Source organism: Talpa occidentalis, unplaced genomic scaffold, assembly GCF_014898055.3.
Source record: "Talpa occidentalis isolate TD23 unplaced genomic scaffold, MPIMG_talOcc4v2.1 talOcc4.16, whole genome shotgun sequence".
Classification (NCBI taxonomy): domain Eukaryota; kingdom Metazoa; phylum Chordata; class Mammalia; order Eulipotyphla; family Talpidae; genus Talpa; species Talpa occidentalis.
Window position 1 is genome coordinate 373,871 of NW_023601653.1, and position 14,851 is coordinate 388,721.

At 73.5% G+C, this 14,851-nt stretch overlaps 1 protein-coding gene across 1 annotated transcript; it reads right to left on the bottom strand.

Annotated features, from left to right (window-relative positions):
- Positions 1 to 1,495: 1,495 nt before the first annotated feature.
- PIM3 (Pim-3 proto-oncogene, serine/threonine kinase) lies at positions 1,496 to 3,113 on the bottom strand. Its single transcript, XM_037515141.2, has 6 exons — positions 3,029 to 3,113; positions 2,846 to 2,955; positions 2,718 to 2,768; positions 2,253 to 2,622; positions 1,860 to 2,036; positions 1,496 to 1,787 (listed from the first exon to the last, which is right to left on the bottom strand). The coding sequence occupies exons 1-6, from the start codon at positions 3,111 to 3,113 to the stop codon at positions 1,600 to 1,602; spliced, it is 981 nt and encodes a 326-aa protein (XP_037371038.1). The 3' UTR covers positions 1,496 to 1,599.
- Positions 3,114 to 14,851: the final 11,738 nt, after the last annotated feature.

Below are 14,851 nucleotides of genomic sequence, written 5' to 3' on the forward strand. Positions count from 1 at the left end.
GGCCCAGGGGCTCTCGGGGGCCAGGTATCAGGCCTGCCTCACACCCCAAGGCTGCCGACACCGCACCCCTCGCGTCCAGCCCTGATCCACTGCCCCCGGGGCCCAGGGTGCTGGCGTCTGCACGCCTGGCTGTCCTTCCAGCCCCCCAAGCGCAGGGAGGCGGCGGCCATCCCCTCTGCCCAGCTTCTCCACGCTCCTGTCGCTGGCACGAGGGCTGCAGGGCTGGGGTCTAGATGCAGGGGCTCACGGGGCCCGGGGCGCCCACACCAGTGCCAAGGGCCCCACCCGGGTCTGCAGCAGGAGAAAGCCAGCAGCGCTGCTGGGCAGGGCAGTCCCAGGGAGGCTGGTGGGGCCAACAGGGAGGGGGCCGGGAGGGGCCACACGGCCTCAGGCAGCTGGGTGCTGCGCGACCTCAGGACCTCAGGTAGAAACTGGCACGAGATGCAAGCAACCGATCTGGGAGGAGCCAGCTGGGGGGCCAGCAAGGCCCGGGACACCGGCCCCAGACCCCAGGCAAGCTCCAGGGAGGGCAGCAGGGGCCTGAAGGAGTTCCCGCAGGCACCTGCCTCTCCAGGCTCTGGAGGGCAGGACCCCACCAGCCTCCACAGGGGAGGGACTGCACCCCATTCCCTCCACCCCCAGCACCCCAGTCGGCAGCTGCTCTGTGCCAGCACACGCCAAGGCCCAGGGGCGGGGGAGGACCAGCACAGCACAGAGGGGTGTGAAGAAGCTGCTGGAAAGCCTGGAGGCGGGAAGGTGGACGGACAAGTAGGTGGACACAGGCAGCCTGCAGCCAGTGCGGGCACCCCTGAGCACCCCACTGCTCCCGTGACGAGCCCCAGGGCACGGCAGTCCTGCAACTCCTCAGTCCCGCCCAGGCCCAGTGCCCCCCACCCCGAGGGGCCGGGTTTCCTGCGGCTGCAGGCGGAGCCTCGCAGCAACCCAGGCACCTGCCCACCCAGAACCCTCCCAGGCCCGACCCAGGCAGCACAGGTGTCCGCTACGTACAAAACAAATTTAATCGAAATGCCTGTATAAAAAATAAGATCTGCAGAGCCCCCTTCGGAACCGAGACCCCCCCCACCCGGGACCACAGAACAGCTGCTGAAATAAATTAAAGGCTCAGGCTCTCCCCACCCCCAGCGTCCAGAGCCAACAGGCCGCTGTACAAGTCAATAACTTAAGCCCACCCGCAGGGCGAACCCCGACCCTTAAATTAGCCCCTGTACAAGCCTCCCCGCAGACCCGGGCAGGGTGGGGGTCCCGCCCCGCCTCCCAGCCCACCCCCCGGCGGCTGCAGGGAGGAGGAAACTCAAGGAATAAATTAAACAATAAATAGCCCGTGGGTGGGACGCGCGGCCCCTGGACACCCGCAGGGCGGCCTTGCATTGCTTGTGCGGTCCGGCCGGCCTGGCCCAGGGCGCCGAGGGGCCTCTCAGGAGCCCGCCCGGGAGGGCCGGCCTGGGGTCCTCGCCTCCACGCGGCCTCCGGGCACGGCACGCAGGACACCCGGCCGCGGCCCCTGGGAAAGGCACTCAAAGCTAGGGGGGCGCCGCCCGGCCAGTCCCGCGGGCGTCCACCAGCCAGGCCGGCCCCTCCTCACAAGCTCTCACTGCTGGAGGTGGTGCTGGCCGCACCCCCGGCGTCCAGGGCGCAGAGCCGCAGCTCGCAGCTCTCGGGGCCGCCCGCGTCGGGCCCCAGCATCCAGGGGTGCGCGGCGATCTGGTCCAGCGAGGGCCGCTCGGAGGGCCGCAGGGACAGACACCACTGGATGAGCTGCTGGCACTCTGGGGGGGGGCGAGGGTCAGGCCGCGGCCCCCTGCCTGCGGCCCCCCTACCCCCCCCCGCGGCGCACGCACCTGGGGAGACCCTCCTCCGGAAGAAGAGGCGGCCGCGCAGGATCTCCTCGTCCTGCTCGAAGGGGATGTCCCCGCACACCATGTCGAAGAGCAGCACCCCCAGGGACCACACGGCGGCCGAGCGCCCGTGGTAGCGGTGGTAGCGGATCCACTCCGGGGGGCTGTACACGCGCGTGCCTGGGGGGCGCGGCGGGTCAGCGGGCCCGAGACGAGGGGCGCGCCGCCCCGCCCTGGAGACACCCCTGCGCGGCCTCCGCCCCGCCCCGGCAGGCGCGGGTCACAGGGCGCGGCTCGGGTTTCACAACAACCCGGCAAGGGGGTGGGGGGGGGAGCCCCGGCTCCCCGGCGCTCCGCAGTGCGGGATCTCGGCCGCCCCCGCCCCCGCCCCCTCACCGTCGAAGTCGGTGTAGACCGTGTCGCGCAGCAGCGCGCCCGAGCCGAAGTCGATGAGCTTGAGCTCGCCGGCGCGCAGGTCCACCAGCAGGTTCTCGTCCTTGATGTCGCGGTGCAGCACCCCGCGCGCGTGGCAGTGGCGCACGGCCGCCAGCACCTGCGCGAAGAAGCGCCGCGCCAGCGCCTCGTCCAGCGCGCCCCGCGCCGTGATGAAGTCGAACAGGTCCTGCGCCGGCTCGGGCCGCTCGAGCACCAGCAGGAAGCCGTCGGGGCGCTCGAACCAGTCCAGCAGGCGGATCACGCCGCGCGCGCCGCCCGCCGCGCCCACCCGGCGCAGCAGCACCACCTCCAGCGGCACCGCCGCGCCCGCCTGCGGGACACGCCGGTCAGGTCAGCGCGGCCCGCCCGCCCGCCGGCCCCGCTGGACCCCCGGCCCCGCCCGCCCGCCCGCCCGCGCGCACTCACCAGGCTGCCCCACTCCGTCACGCGCTCCCTCACCACGTGCTTCACGGCCACCTGCGGGGACAGCGCGGGGCGGTCAGCGCGGGCGCGGCCGGGGCGGGGCGAGGGCCCGGCCCGCCGCGGCGACTCACCGGGAGCCCGTCGGACAGGCGGCTGCCCGCGTACACCGTGCCGAAGCCGCCGCTGCCCAGCACGGCGCCCACCTGGTACAGCTTCTCGAAGGCCTCGCGGTCCGCCTTGCCTGCGGGACAAGGGGCGCTGAGCGCGCGCCCGGCCCCCCCGGCCCCCCGCCCCCCCGCCGGCCCCCCGCCCACCTGGCGGCAGCAGCCGGGCCGGGAGCGGGTCGGCGCCGCCCGGGCCGCGCAGGTGCGCCAGGGACCCGAACTTGGACAGCAGCATCGCGCCCCGCGCCGGCCCGGCCCGCCCGCCCGCCCGCCCGCCGGGGGCTGCGGCCCGCGAGCGCCGAGACCCGCCCGGGCGGGCGGCCGTCCGCGCGACGCAGCGGCCCGGGCCGAGCCCCGCGAGCGGCGACGACGCGGCGCGGCCGAGGGGCTCCCACGCCCCGGCCGCCTCGCCCCGGGGTTTTGGGGCGCCGCGCCCGGATCCCTCCGCGGGGGCGGGGCACGCGCGCCCCGCCCCGCCCCGCCCGCCGGGTCTACGCGGCCGCGCGGACCCGGGGCCCGGGCGAGGCGCCGAGGCGACGGCGGGGCGAGCCGCCGCCCCCGCCCGGGTGGCGGGGCCCGGGGCGCCGGGGGGGGCGCGGGGCGCCGCCGGAACTAGTTTGCGGTGGCGAGTCGCGGAGGCGCACGGCGTGGCGCGGCCTGACGCGTCGCGTCCTCGCGCGCTCGCCGCCACACGCACTGTCTGCGCACGCGCGGTCCCCGCGGGCGTGGCCGAGCCGTGGGAGGGGCCGCAGGAGCCAATGGGAGCCGGGGTTTAAAAGGACACAGGCCCCCAGCCAATGGCAGCGCTCGGTGGGCGGGGACCGGCCGGGGCCGCCTCCGGCCGGCCCTCCGGGGAAGGTCACTGCCGACACGGCGCCTTCCCGGCCGGGCTCGGGGCGGGGGGCGGGGGCCGGGGCGGGGGCCCCCCGGGCGCGGGTCCCGACGAGGGGCGGCGGTCAGTGGGCGTCCCCGCGCCGCCCCGGGCTATGCGCGGGCGTCTGGGGTGGCCCGCTCGCCCCTCCGCGCACACGGCGCGGGGCCGCCTCCTGGGGACCCCCGCGCCCCCAGGCCCCCCGGGTGGGCGCGGGCTGGCGGCCGGGGCCCCGGGGCCGCCCTCGGGCCGGGCCGCTCCCTGGCCACGCCTGCCGCCGCGGACCCTTGGGCCGGCCTTCCCGCCGCCGGCGCGTCACCGGCTCCCCCCGCACCCCGCACCCCCCGGGCGGCTGCCGGCCCCGCGGCCAGGGCCCCGCTTGACCGGGCGGCGGCAGTCAGGGCCCGAGCCTGCCCGAGTGCACGTGGCCGGGAGCTGGACCCGAGCGTCCGCCTCTGCTTGGTGCGGACTCCCAGGCGCCTGGTCCCGCCCGCGGGCTGCACTGCGGCCTGACCCAAGGTCACCTGAGCAGCCCGCCGGCCCGCCGCCTCCCACACAGCCCCCGGGCTGGAGGGCTGGAGGGTCCGGGCGTCCAAGGCGGGCTTTCCCACCGCGCAGGTGCGCCTGGCAGCCCCCAGCCCAGGCTGGGATCTAAGCGTGCAGGTCACCCAGCTGGTGTCACCTTTGGGTGCGATCCCCGAAGGGCCTGTGCCCCCAGGTCCCAGCACGGAAAGTGGGGCCCCCCGTGGCCTGGTCCACGCACAGCTCTGTTTGCACTTCTCTTGGGTCTGACTGAGCTGTGGCCTGCCACCTGGCCAGGAGGCAGCCCCAGGAGGCCAGCACCCCAGGGGAGGGGCAGCCCTGCACCCAGCTCCCCAGACCCTGGCAGAGGGACTGAGCTGCTTCAGGAAGGGGGGCGTGTCCCCCACCCAGCAGCCCTGCCCTGGGGACGCGTGCTCAGGTCCAAGCTGCTGGCAGGCGCACCCAGGAGCAGCCTCCTTCCTGAGGGGCGTCTCTTCAGAGCCTCCCTCCCCCCGTTCTCCATGGGGGTCAGGTCAGCGCCCTCCCCGCCTGTCCTGGCCTGCTCAGGGTGACCTGCCCCAAGGTCCAGCTCAGCTGCAGAGCCTCAGACCCAGCAAAGTCAGCTCTGGGGCCCAGGTCCTTTGGCCTACCACCTGGGTGGGGTGCTGGGGCCAATGCCCCCGGAGCACCCTTCCCTGCCAGACTGGCCACCCCCACCAGTCCCAGGCAGCACAGGATGCCAGGCCCGCCTGCTTCTTCCTGGTCTGGAAGGTCCATCCGGTGGGTCCCAGGAATAGCTCTGGCCCTGCAGGCTGGCCGCACCCAGGCCAGCAGCCAGTTGGGAGGGGTCCCTGGAGCAAGGTAGCTAGGGTGGAGGGCCAGGTCCTTGTCCTGCTACCCTACTGACCTAGGGTGCCCGGGGCTTGGGTCAGCGGCTCAGTGCCTCCCTCCACCAGGCGGCCTCCTGCCCGCCTGTCCCCGAAGCAGGTGTTTTCCGAGGGAAGCGTCTGACCAGCGGAGCACCCACCCCCTGCAAAGGGGCACTATTGCCATGGTGACCAGAACCTGGCTGGCCCAGGGCCTTCATACTCGCCTTACACACGCACAAGCGTCACCCTGCACACGCCTGCACATACACAAGTGCCCACGGGTGACACAGGCGGGCCCGCATATCCCAGGCTCTGCCTGTCCCACCCCGGCTGTTCTCCGCCCCATTTTGGGCCCTTGGACCTCCCTGCCCCGCAAGTCTCGTCCACCCCAGTCCCCAGGCCAATGCCCATGACCTCCTCCAGTGGCCCCAGCCGCACCCAGACACCCCACAGACGTGCTGAACGCTGCCCTGGCCTCTTGAAACCCTAACCCAGGCATGGAGGACCCCCACTCGCCTCCCACAGCGCCTCCCTGCCCCCACTCTGGTCTGGGGGGTGTCCACACCCCCACCGTCCACAGGCCCCTCCTGCCGTGGGCCCCGCACGGCTACCCCAGGCCCTCGGATCCACCCGTGCCTCGCGCGTGGCTGGGGACCTCTCCCGAGCCCCCTTCGGGTTCCCACGGCAGGACCCCAGCACCTGGGCCTGACCACAGGGCTGGCTGGCTGGCGAGGAGACAGCCCGGCAGGAGCCCGGCAGGCCCGGCGGGCTGGGCGGGGCCTGGGGCGGCCAATGGCCTTCGCCCTGCCTGGCCTCCACCTCGGCCTCTCACCCGCTGGGGAGGGGGCCAGCAGAGGCGCAGCTTTTGCCACTTTCCCCAGCGGCAGCCTGGCGCAAGGGCAGGAGGGGCGGGGCCCGCGGGGAGCCCGCGGGTGGCCACCGTGAACCCTGGCCCAGCGGCGTCTCAGCTCCCCGCTCTGCGGCTGCAGCCCTCCGAGGGCTCCCCCCGCACCGGCCTGGACTCCTGACCCAGGAGGCCCTGGGAAACCAAAGATGCTGTGGCCCCCGCCTAACCAGGGGGGCCTCCCAGCTCACCCCAGAGGCCAGCTCTGCTGAGACGGGCTTCGGTGTTGGGGTGGTGGCGGGAAGCGTGGCCGCCCAGCCAGGGCGCCCCACCCCCCGGCCTCTGGGTTGGGGCCAGGCCATCCCGTGGTGGGTTCTGGGTGATCCCCGGCCCAGCTTCCCACCGCGGCCGGGGCCTCACGCCCTCTGGCCCCCGAGTTCCCCCCCTTCTCGGCCGGCCGAAGGCCCAGGCCACGACCCCGCTTCGGGCCCTGCCCACCACCTGGGCGAAGACCCCGGCGGCCCTTCCACCCAGACCACAGGGGTGTCCCCAGCCCTCCCGGCCCGGCCCCCCGCCCCACGCGAGGACGTGGCGGAGGCGCCTGCACTGAAACGGTGGGTGCCCGGAGAGGTGACTGGGAGACTCACTGGTCACGGCCCGGGCCCTGGGACCTCATCCAGAGAGGCGGGGTCCCAGGGAGACCTGGTCTGGAGGTGAGCTCGGGAGCCCCGCGTGGCGGGTGGAGGCTGCCTCCCCGTGCCCCAGCTCTCCCTGAGCCCAGCCGTGCGCTGGCCGCCCAGCTCAGTCGCCCCCGACCTGCACGCGGCCCCCACAGGCAGGAGCCCTGCGGCATCGCCAATGCTGGCCCAGGGCAGGGGAGCCTGGGGGCGCTCGCACCTGTGCTGGGCGTGGGGGGGGCGCAAGGGCCTGGGGCTCAGATCTGTGAGGCCTGTGGGGCGGGGGGAGCATGTGTCCCATGCAAGACGGTCCCCCCAGGGGACCCCAGGGTCAGAACACGGGCCCTGGGGAACCTGGCGCGGCACGAAAGGACCCGGACGCGGTCCCGTCCTGGGGTCCCTGGACGGTCTCCTGGGCGGGCCTCACCCGGTCTCCCGGTGGCGGCAGCCTCAGGAGGAGGAGCCGTGGGGTGCCCGGGGTGCGCCACGGCCGCGACACCAGCCCTGCCCGAGAGCGGGTCAGCTTGGACAGAAACAGCGCAGGGTGGGGACGGCTTCGGGTCAGGCTCGCCAGCCCCCCGCCAGTCCCAGGCAGCCCCCCCACAGCTCAAGGCTCCCTGTGGGGCCCCTCTTTGGTTGAGAAATGCAGAAGTAGGAGCAGAGGGGAGAGCACCCCACATCTGGGGGTACTGGGGGTGTCTGGCTCCGCGGAAGGTCCTGCTTGTGGACAAAGGGTGGGGTGGCCGGGCAGCCCCGTCTGCAGGGCCCCGCAGAGGCACCTCCTCGAGAGCTGGCGTCTCCTTCCAGGCCGGCTGGGCGCGCAGGGCATGGGCAGGCGGGACCGGAGCGCGGCCAGGGCAGGAGCCTGAGGCCGTGGCCCTCCAGCCCACATCCCCTGCAGACCCCCCTCTGCGGAAGTGCTGAGAGGACCCAGTCCAGCTCCCAGAGCTGCCCCCGTGCCGGCCGGCTGGGCCATGACAGAGGGGGGCCTCAGGGACCCCATCCAGGAAGCAGTGCCCACCGGGGGACGCCAACATGGGGGAGCTGCTGGGGCTCTGGCCCCTGAGCCTCCGAGACCCCAACATGGACAGCAGAGGCCAGAGGCGTGGGGAGAGCGCTGCCCTGACCCCGCTTTGCCCAGGGCTCTGCAGGTGTCCTCGCCCTGGCTGCACCTGGCAGGTGGCCCAGCCTCAGGGCTGCTGGGGGGCGGGCCTGGGCCAGCGCGCACCTGGTGGGCTCTGGAGAGAGGCCCCCCCACCCTGTCCCAGCTCTCCCCGAGCGCCCCAAGCTCAGCCCCGCTGTGCCGTTCCAGAGCAGGAGCCCGGAGCTGGGAGGGTCCAGCTGGCGGGGGGACGTCCTGGACGCCCCGGCTCTGGTCAGCCTAGGTCAAGGCCCAGGCGGCCACACCCCGGGGTGCTCTGTGGAGGGGTGAGCGCTCAGGTGCGCACAACGCAGCCAGCTGGCCGGGGCACTAGGCAGCGGGCCGCAGGCAGGTGGTCCTGGGGCGGCTCTGCCCCATCCCCTCCTCTCAGCCCTGCGCCCGGCGGGTCCACCGTCCAGGAGAGGCCAGCCCCCCCCGCCCCGCCCCAACAGCAGGGCCACCGAGTCACGGCAGGGCCTGGGGCAGACCCAGGGTCGGGGCTGTCGCCAGGCAGCCCCTCCGAGGATCTGGGGGGAACAGGATGCCGTGGGGACCGGCGTGACCGAAGGCCCGGCCTCCGGGGGCCCCGCCCGTGTGGGGCACATTCCCGGCCGCCAGCGTCCCCGAGCCTCTGAGCGCGGAGCCCGGCGCAGGGGGCGGGAAGCCGGCGAAGGACTCACCCTTCTCCTCTGGGCCAAGTCCCCAACCCGGGCCCCCACCTCGGGGACCCCCGCCCCAGGACCCCACCCAGAGACCCCCACGCTGGGGGCCCCCCTTCCGGGCCCCCCTCCCTGGGACCCCACCCTAGGACTCCTACCCCAGGCCCCCACCCTGGGAACCCACCCTGGGGACGCCCACCTGCTCACCAGCAGCTCCAGCCCTGCGGCTCTGCCCACACAGCTCCCTCTCCGGCTGCCCGGGGCGGGCTTGGCTCCCGCTCCGCTGGGGCATGGGGTCCCGGTGGACCCGCCTGGGCCTCCCCCTCTGGCCGTTCTGCCCAGCGGTGCAGCTTCTCCCGGCCCTCCCGAGGAGGCTGCTCTGGCCTGGCGCTGCCCACATGGTGCTCGAGGGCAGAGGGCACCCTGGGCCTCCTGGGGACCCCCGTGTAGTTGGAAACGGCGACGGGCCTGGCCACGCTGCCCGCTCAAGCAGGGCACGTGCCTGAGGAAAGCCAGGACGGGGTCCCGGGGACTCGGGAGGTGGGGCCCGGGCTGGACAGTCTGGGCTCTGAGGCCAGACCTGGTGCAGTCCAGGGCCGGGAGACAGGACAGGAGGGGTGGGCACCCTCCTGGGTCAGGGGCCACCCAGTGGGGTGAGGGGGCTCTGAGGGAGACTCCAAAGTCGAGGGAGGCAGTGGCAGAGGCAGCAGCGCCAGCGCAGGAGCGGGGAGGGGCAGCCGCCGGGCCCCGGCCCCGGCTCCTCTGGGACCCCAGGCTCGCAGCCGCCAGTGGGGCAGCAGTGGGTGCAGCGGCAGGCCCTGCGCAGGCAGCTCAAGGGCCACCCAGGCACTGGCCAGGGGCCCTGGGGTGCGGGTGGGCAGAGCCAGGGCCCGGAGCGGATTGGGCTGCCTGCACCCCCGTGTGACTGGCCCACTGGCCGCCCGGCCCGGCCCGCAGCCCCCACGGCACCCCAGTGCCATCACCGCGCCTGCGCAGAGCGGCTCTACCGGGAGCCCTGCAGGGGCCGCCCATCCGCCTGGTCTCCGCACCTGTCCCCCGCACGTCCAGAGCAGGCCCGGGGGCTGGGGTGGAAGATGGGGAGACCCCAGGGAGGCCGAGTGGGGCTGAAGACGCAGCCAGAGCACCCTCCCCACCCACTGCCCTCCCCGGCGCTCTCAGTTGAGGGCTCAGCCTGCAGGGGCCACCCCGCTTCCTGCTGAGCCCAGTCCTGAGGGTGGACGGGTGGGCCCCCGACCCCCCGCCCTACACCGGCAGCCACACAGCCAGGCCTGCCCTCGGCCTGCGGCACAGCGGGGCCATTGGGCCCTCTCCTGCTCTCCTGGCCCAGCCCGGAGGTTTGGGGTGTCCGGGGGCTGGGCCTGCACGGCAGGGTGGCCTGTGTGCCCGTGTGCGGGAGGCGAGGCCCAGGTGCCGCGGGCCTGAGCCCTGAGGGGTCTGAGTGGCCTCCTGGAGGGCGCAGGGGCTGCTCCTCTCCCCTGCACCCCTGGAGCCCAGGGCCTCGGTGGGGCTGGAGCCCTGAGGAGGGAGGGAAGCAGGGCTTGCAGCCCCTCATCAGCCAGTGCGGCCCGGGCGCCCGCCCCCGCCCCTGTCCGGGGCTCCCACAGAAGGCCCACTGCCCGCAGTCAGGGCTCTGTGCCCCGGGTCCCTCCCTGGGGTGGCTGCTGGGGGGTCTCCAGCTGGGGGACATTGGGTCCGGCCCCCCAGGGAGCTGGGTTGCCCGTGACCAAGACCACTCAGGAGGGACAGGTCAGGGGAGAGAGGACCAGAAGCCCAGCAGAGCCCCCAGGGAAGCGGGCCCAGAGCGGTGGGGTGTGAGGGTGCTGGGGGGCCAGTGTCCTGTGGTGGGAGGCCTCGAGGGTTCTGGAGTGGGCAGGGGCGGGGCGTGGGCGGGGGGCATGGGTGGGCTGGGCTGGGGCGTGGGCAGCAGGGTCCCATGGACGCAGCGGGACCGTGGACGCGGCGGGGGCGGGGCACAGGCGGTGGCCGGCACACAATAGGCCCTTGTGGGCGCTGTGGCTTGGGGCGCCCTGCCGGCCGGCGGGAGCCAAGCAAACACACGCCCTGTGCCGGCTGCACACCGTGTCCTGGGCTGGGCGGCCTGGCACTGGGCCAGTGGAGGGCAGCTGTGGAGCCCGCTCTGCCACCCATGGGCACCCCGACCCAGGGCCCAGAGCCAGCCACCCCCACGCTAGGTGGCCCGCACCTGCTGTGCCACCAGCGTCATCGGGCCTCACTCTGGCCCCACAGGTGACTGGACCCAGAGGCCGATGGACCCCAGTGCAGGGTCCCAGCTGCGGTCGGCACTGGACTCCAGTCTGGGCGCTGGATGGACACCAGGCTCACAGTCTGGAGGCCGCCCAGGGAGGGCAGAGGCCGGTGTCCTGCCCCCACCCCGTGGTGTCAGAGGACACCCCAGCCTGTGGGGCCACAGCGGGGTCAAGGGAGGACCCCGCCCTGGACTGGCAGCTCTCCAGACCACAGGGCAGGCTTGGGCGGAGGCTGGGGTATTTGCATGACAAATGGGTTCCCTGGAAGCAGACCTGCTGGCCTTGGCCCTGGCCGTGGGAGGAGCCCGCTGGCCCAGCCTCCAGGAGCAGAGCAAAAGGCACCAGGGCTGGAAAGTGGCACCTGTTGGACCCAGTGTCTCCGAGGCCTCCTGGCGCGGGGTGCAGTGTAAACCAGCCCCCCACTCTGCCTGCTGGGCTCAGCCCTTGCCTCCCACCTGCTGGGTCCTTGGGCTGCCTAGACCTGTGGCCACATGGCGCTGGGGGGGCAGGGGTTGGGACAGGAGGCCAGGAAAATGCCTTTTTAAAAATCACATGCAGGGGCCTTCCTGGTGATGCAGGGGTTAAGACGCAGCACTATATACATACATATATATATATATATATATATAAAATCTTTTTTTTTTTTTAGCATTTATTTTTATACAAAGCTGGGGTACAGGCCAGAGGCGCGGGAGGGTGAGAGGATTCACCAGAGACAGAGTGGGGAGCAGAACAGGCAGACTGACTGAAACCCACTGCTGAGGGGAGCAGCGGGGAGACAGGAGAGGTCTGCTGCGCCATGGGGGTAGCTCCCTGGCCTGCCGGGAATCGAGCCTGCGCTGCAGAGGCTGCGGACAGCTCCACAGCGCTGTGTTCAACCCACTGCGCCACCAGGGGAGGCCCAAGACGTAGCCTATGAAGCTGTCCGCAGCCCCTGCAGCACGAGTTTGATCCCTGGCCAGGGAGGTGACCCACAGGGCGCAGCAGGCCTCTCCTGCCTCACCCGCTGCTCCCCCAGCAGTGGATTTCAGTCAGTCTGCTGTTCTGCTCCCCACTCTGTCTCTGGGGAGTCCTCTCACCCCCCCACACCTCTGGCCTGCACCCCAGTTCTTGTGTGCATAATTAAATAAATCTTTACAAGATAAAATAAAAATCACATGCATTTTAATTGCACCGCCCGCAGAGACGGGCAGCTGACTTGGCCACAGCGCCCAGGCCCCGCTGCTGGCCAGCCCCACCTGCCGGGATGTGGCAGCGGTCACAGGCTCCAGGCCGGCGCCCGCCCCTGCTGGGAGGGGTCCCAGCGCCCGCCGCTCAGGAGCAGGCACCTGCGGCCGAGGAGCGAAACTGGAGCTCCGGGTTCCCACGCTCCGCTCGCCGGGCGAGTTTGTTCGGCGTTTATCTAACATTCTGGTGAAGAAAGTTCAAATGTTAAAATCACCGCGGACGCGCCCCGGGCCTTGCACTGCGCAGCGAGTCTGACACATGAGCCTGCGCGCGGGCTTTGCAGGAAACGGCACCCCATGGCTCCCCACGGCACCCCGCAGCACCCCATGGCGTGCGTCTGGGCCTGGGACGCGGTTCTGCCCCCGCCAGAGCCAAGACGGGCCCAGACCAGCGCGGCCACTGCTCTGGGCTCCCCACCTCGTCCTGCCGTCCACAGGGCCAGGGCTGGGGCCCCTTTCTGACGCCGTCCCAGGTCCTGGGACTCCGGCGCCCCTTGCGGCAGATGTGCCCAGCCCCGGCGTGGCACCCCTGCCCCTCCGCACCGCCCAGCCTCGAGGTCCCAGCGCGGCTGCTGCCCCTCCACCTGCCAGGGCTCGCCAGCTTCTCCCCAGCCCTGGCCCCTTACCACACCCCCGTGGCGCCAGCTCGACATCCTGGGGGGTCGTTCACTCTGTAATGAGCTACCCCCAAGGACAGACGGGACGCTGAGCCCGGAGCCCAGGCAGTGGGAGCCGCTCAAGCGGAGACCCCGGAACGGCGACTCCAAGGTGTGGGCTCGGCGCTGCCCAGCGGCCATTCCCCGGTGCCTCGCAGCGCAGGCGGGTCCTGGGGCACTGCCCTCCACAGACGCCGCCGCAGGTCCTGCTCTCGGCCGGGCCAGCCAGGAGCGGAGGGTGGGTAGCCTTGTGGCACCCCCAGAACCCCTGTCCCGCCGGCGGGGGGCAGTGCTCTTCAGCCGCCCCTCCCCTGCCTGCCCACCGGTGCCGGCTCCAGGGCACGGGCGCGGCTGCACTGACCCCAGCGCTCTGCTGGCCGGCCCCCCGCTCCCCGGGCTCTCGGGGCCTGCGCCTGCCACGCTCTGGACTCAGGGGGCACTGGGGCTTGCCCCGTGCGCCCGGGAGGCGCCTGTGGGGGGCAGCCCCAGGGTCCCCACTGCCGGGCCCAGGCGGGCGACAGGCCTGAGGTCAGAGGGACACACGGATGAGCGGATGGACAGACGGGCAGCTGGTGTCCAGCAGAAGCCGCCGAGGCCCGAGAATGGGCGCGGTGGGCTGGAAATCCTCGCTTCCTGTGTTCCCGACAAAGGGCCTCTGTCCCCCGGAGGCCACCGGCCTGCAGCTTCGCGGCTTTTCCGTAAACAGCCTCGTGTTCTGATTCTCCTCTGCTCAGTAACAGTCGCCCCGAAGCCCGTCCAGCCGGCACCACCAGCCGCGCTGGCGTGGGGGTCAGGGCCTGGCGCCCGCCCGAGCCCCCAGGGACAGGCCGGGGCAGGAGCCGGGCGGAGCAGGTGGGGGCCAGTCTCGGGGTCCCGGAGAGCGAGTCAGCGCGGCCAGCAGGACCCGCGACGCAGGCGTGGCCTGGGGGGCGGCTCTGGGAGGGCGCAGGGTCAGGCCCCAGCCGGCCCGGGCCGGTGCGCTCCTCAGAGGGCAGCTCGGCAGGGGCCTCGGGGCCGCCAGAGCCGGCAGGGCCATGGGGGCAGACACACTGTGGGGGGACCCTGAGGGGCAGCTGGGCTGCGTGCAGCCCCAAGTGGGCCCCCGGGGGGGGTGTGGGTGGCCCCAGGAGGGGATCAGGGCTATTTATAGCAGCTGCGGAGGAGCTTTTACTAGCTCAGGGCAGGGCGAGGGGCCGGCGGGCAGCGAGGGCGGCGCTGGAGACGCGCGGGGCTGGTACCCCGCTCCCAGCCGGCTCCCAGACAAGGGCCTCTGTTGTCTGCAGCCGCTGAGGCCATCTGGGGTTCACCGGAGGTCCCCAGCCGGTGGCCCCTGCCCCCCAGCGCCGCTGACCTGCCAGCCGGGTCCAGCCGAGCAGGGGTGTGGGGGCGCGAGGGCGCAGAGGAGGGGTGCGGCCGGCGGGCGGACAGGGCTGTGGGCTCGCAGGGGTGCCGGCCTCCACCCCCAGCCCGCAGCTCCTGGGAGCGCCCCACTCAGGGCAAGTCCGGGGGTCTGGCTGGCCCAGGTGCGAGCCGCCCCGCAGGCTGCCCTCGCCTCTGGCAGCACAGCTGGATGGGGGGCAGCGGCCCCCTGGCCCCCTTCGCGGGGCCCCAGCGCCCCACCGCGCCGCGGGGACGAGGGGTGGGGCTGACGCCCACCCTGGAGAGACGCCTCCCGTCCGCGGTCTGGTTTCCCTGGGGAGCCCCTGCCCCCCACCGGGCATTCGGGCCACCGTCCGCATGGGGGGGGACCGGCACCCCGCAAGCACCTCGCACCCCTGTGCTTCCGGCGCCGCCTGCTCCTGCGCCCCCGCCGGCCCGCGGCTGTCCCTCGGCTGGGGCGCGGCGTTGTCCAGCGTGAGCCCCTCTGGGGTGAGAGGCGCCCCCAGGCCCATCCCCGCGCCTCGTCCGCCCCCGCCTGGGGCGGCCCAGGCCCGCGGGGCAGAGACCCTGGCAGGGGCCAGAGGAGGGTGCGGGGGCACCCGCGGGTGCCGCCGGCCCCGGGGAGGTGGGCGCCCACCTGCGGGGGCCCTGGGACATGCGAGGTGCCGTGGGGGGGCGCCCAGCACCCAGGCCCCTCCCCCCTCACGCCCCCTCCCAGGCCCAGGCTGCAGCGGGTGTCTTGAGGGCCCGGCCCGACCCCGGCCTGACCCCCGGCCTGACCCCCGGCCGGACCCCCGGCCCGACCCCCGCCGCTCTGGCCCCAGCTGCTGTTGGGGCTGG

Coding starts and splice junctions, on each gene's coding strand:
- PIM3 (XM_037515141.2), bottom strand. CDS start 3,113: ATGCTGCTGTCCAAGTTCGGGTCCCTGGCGCACCTGCGCGGCCCGGGC. Junction 2,623..2,717: donor TGACGGAGTGGGGCAGCCTG/GTGAGTGCGCGC, acceptor CGTGTCCCGCAG/GCGGGCGCGGCGGTGCCGCT. Junction 1,788..1,859: donor CCGGAGGAGGGTCTCCCCAG/GTGCGTGCGCCG, acceptor GCCCCCCCCCAG/AGTGCCAGCAGCTCATCCAG.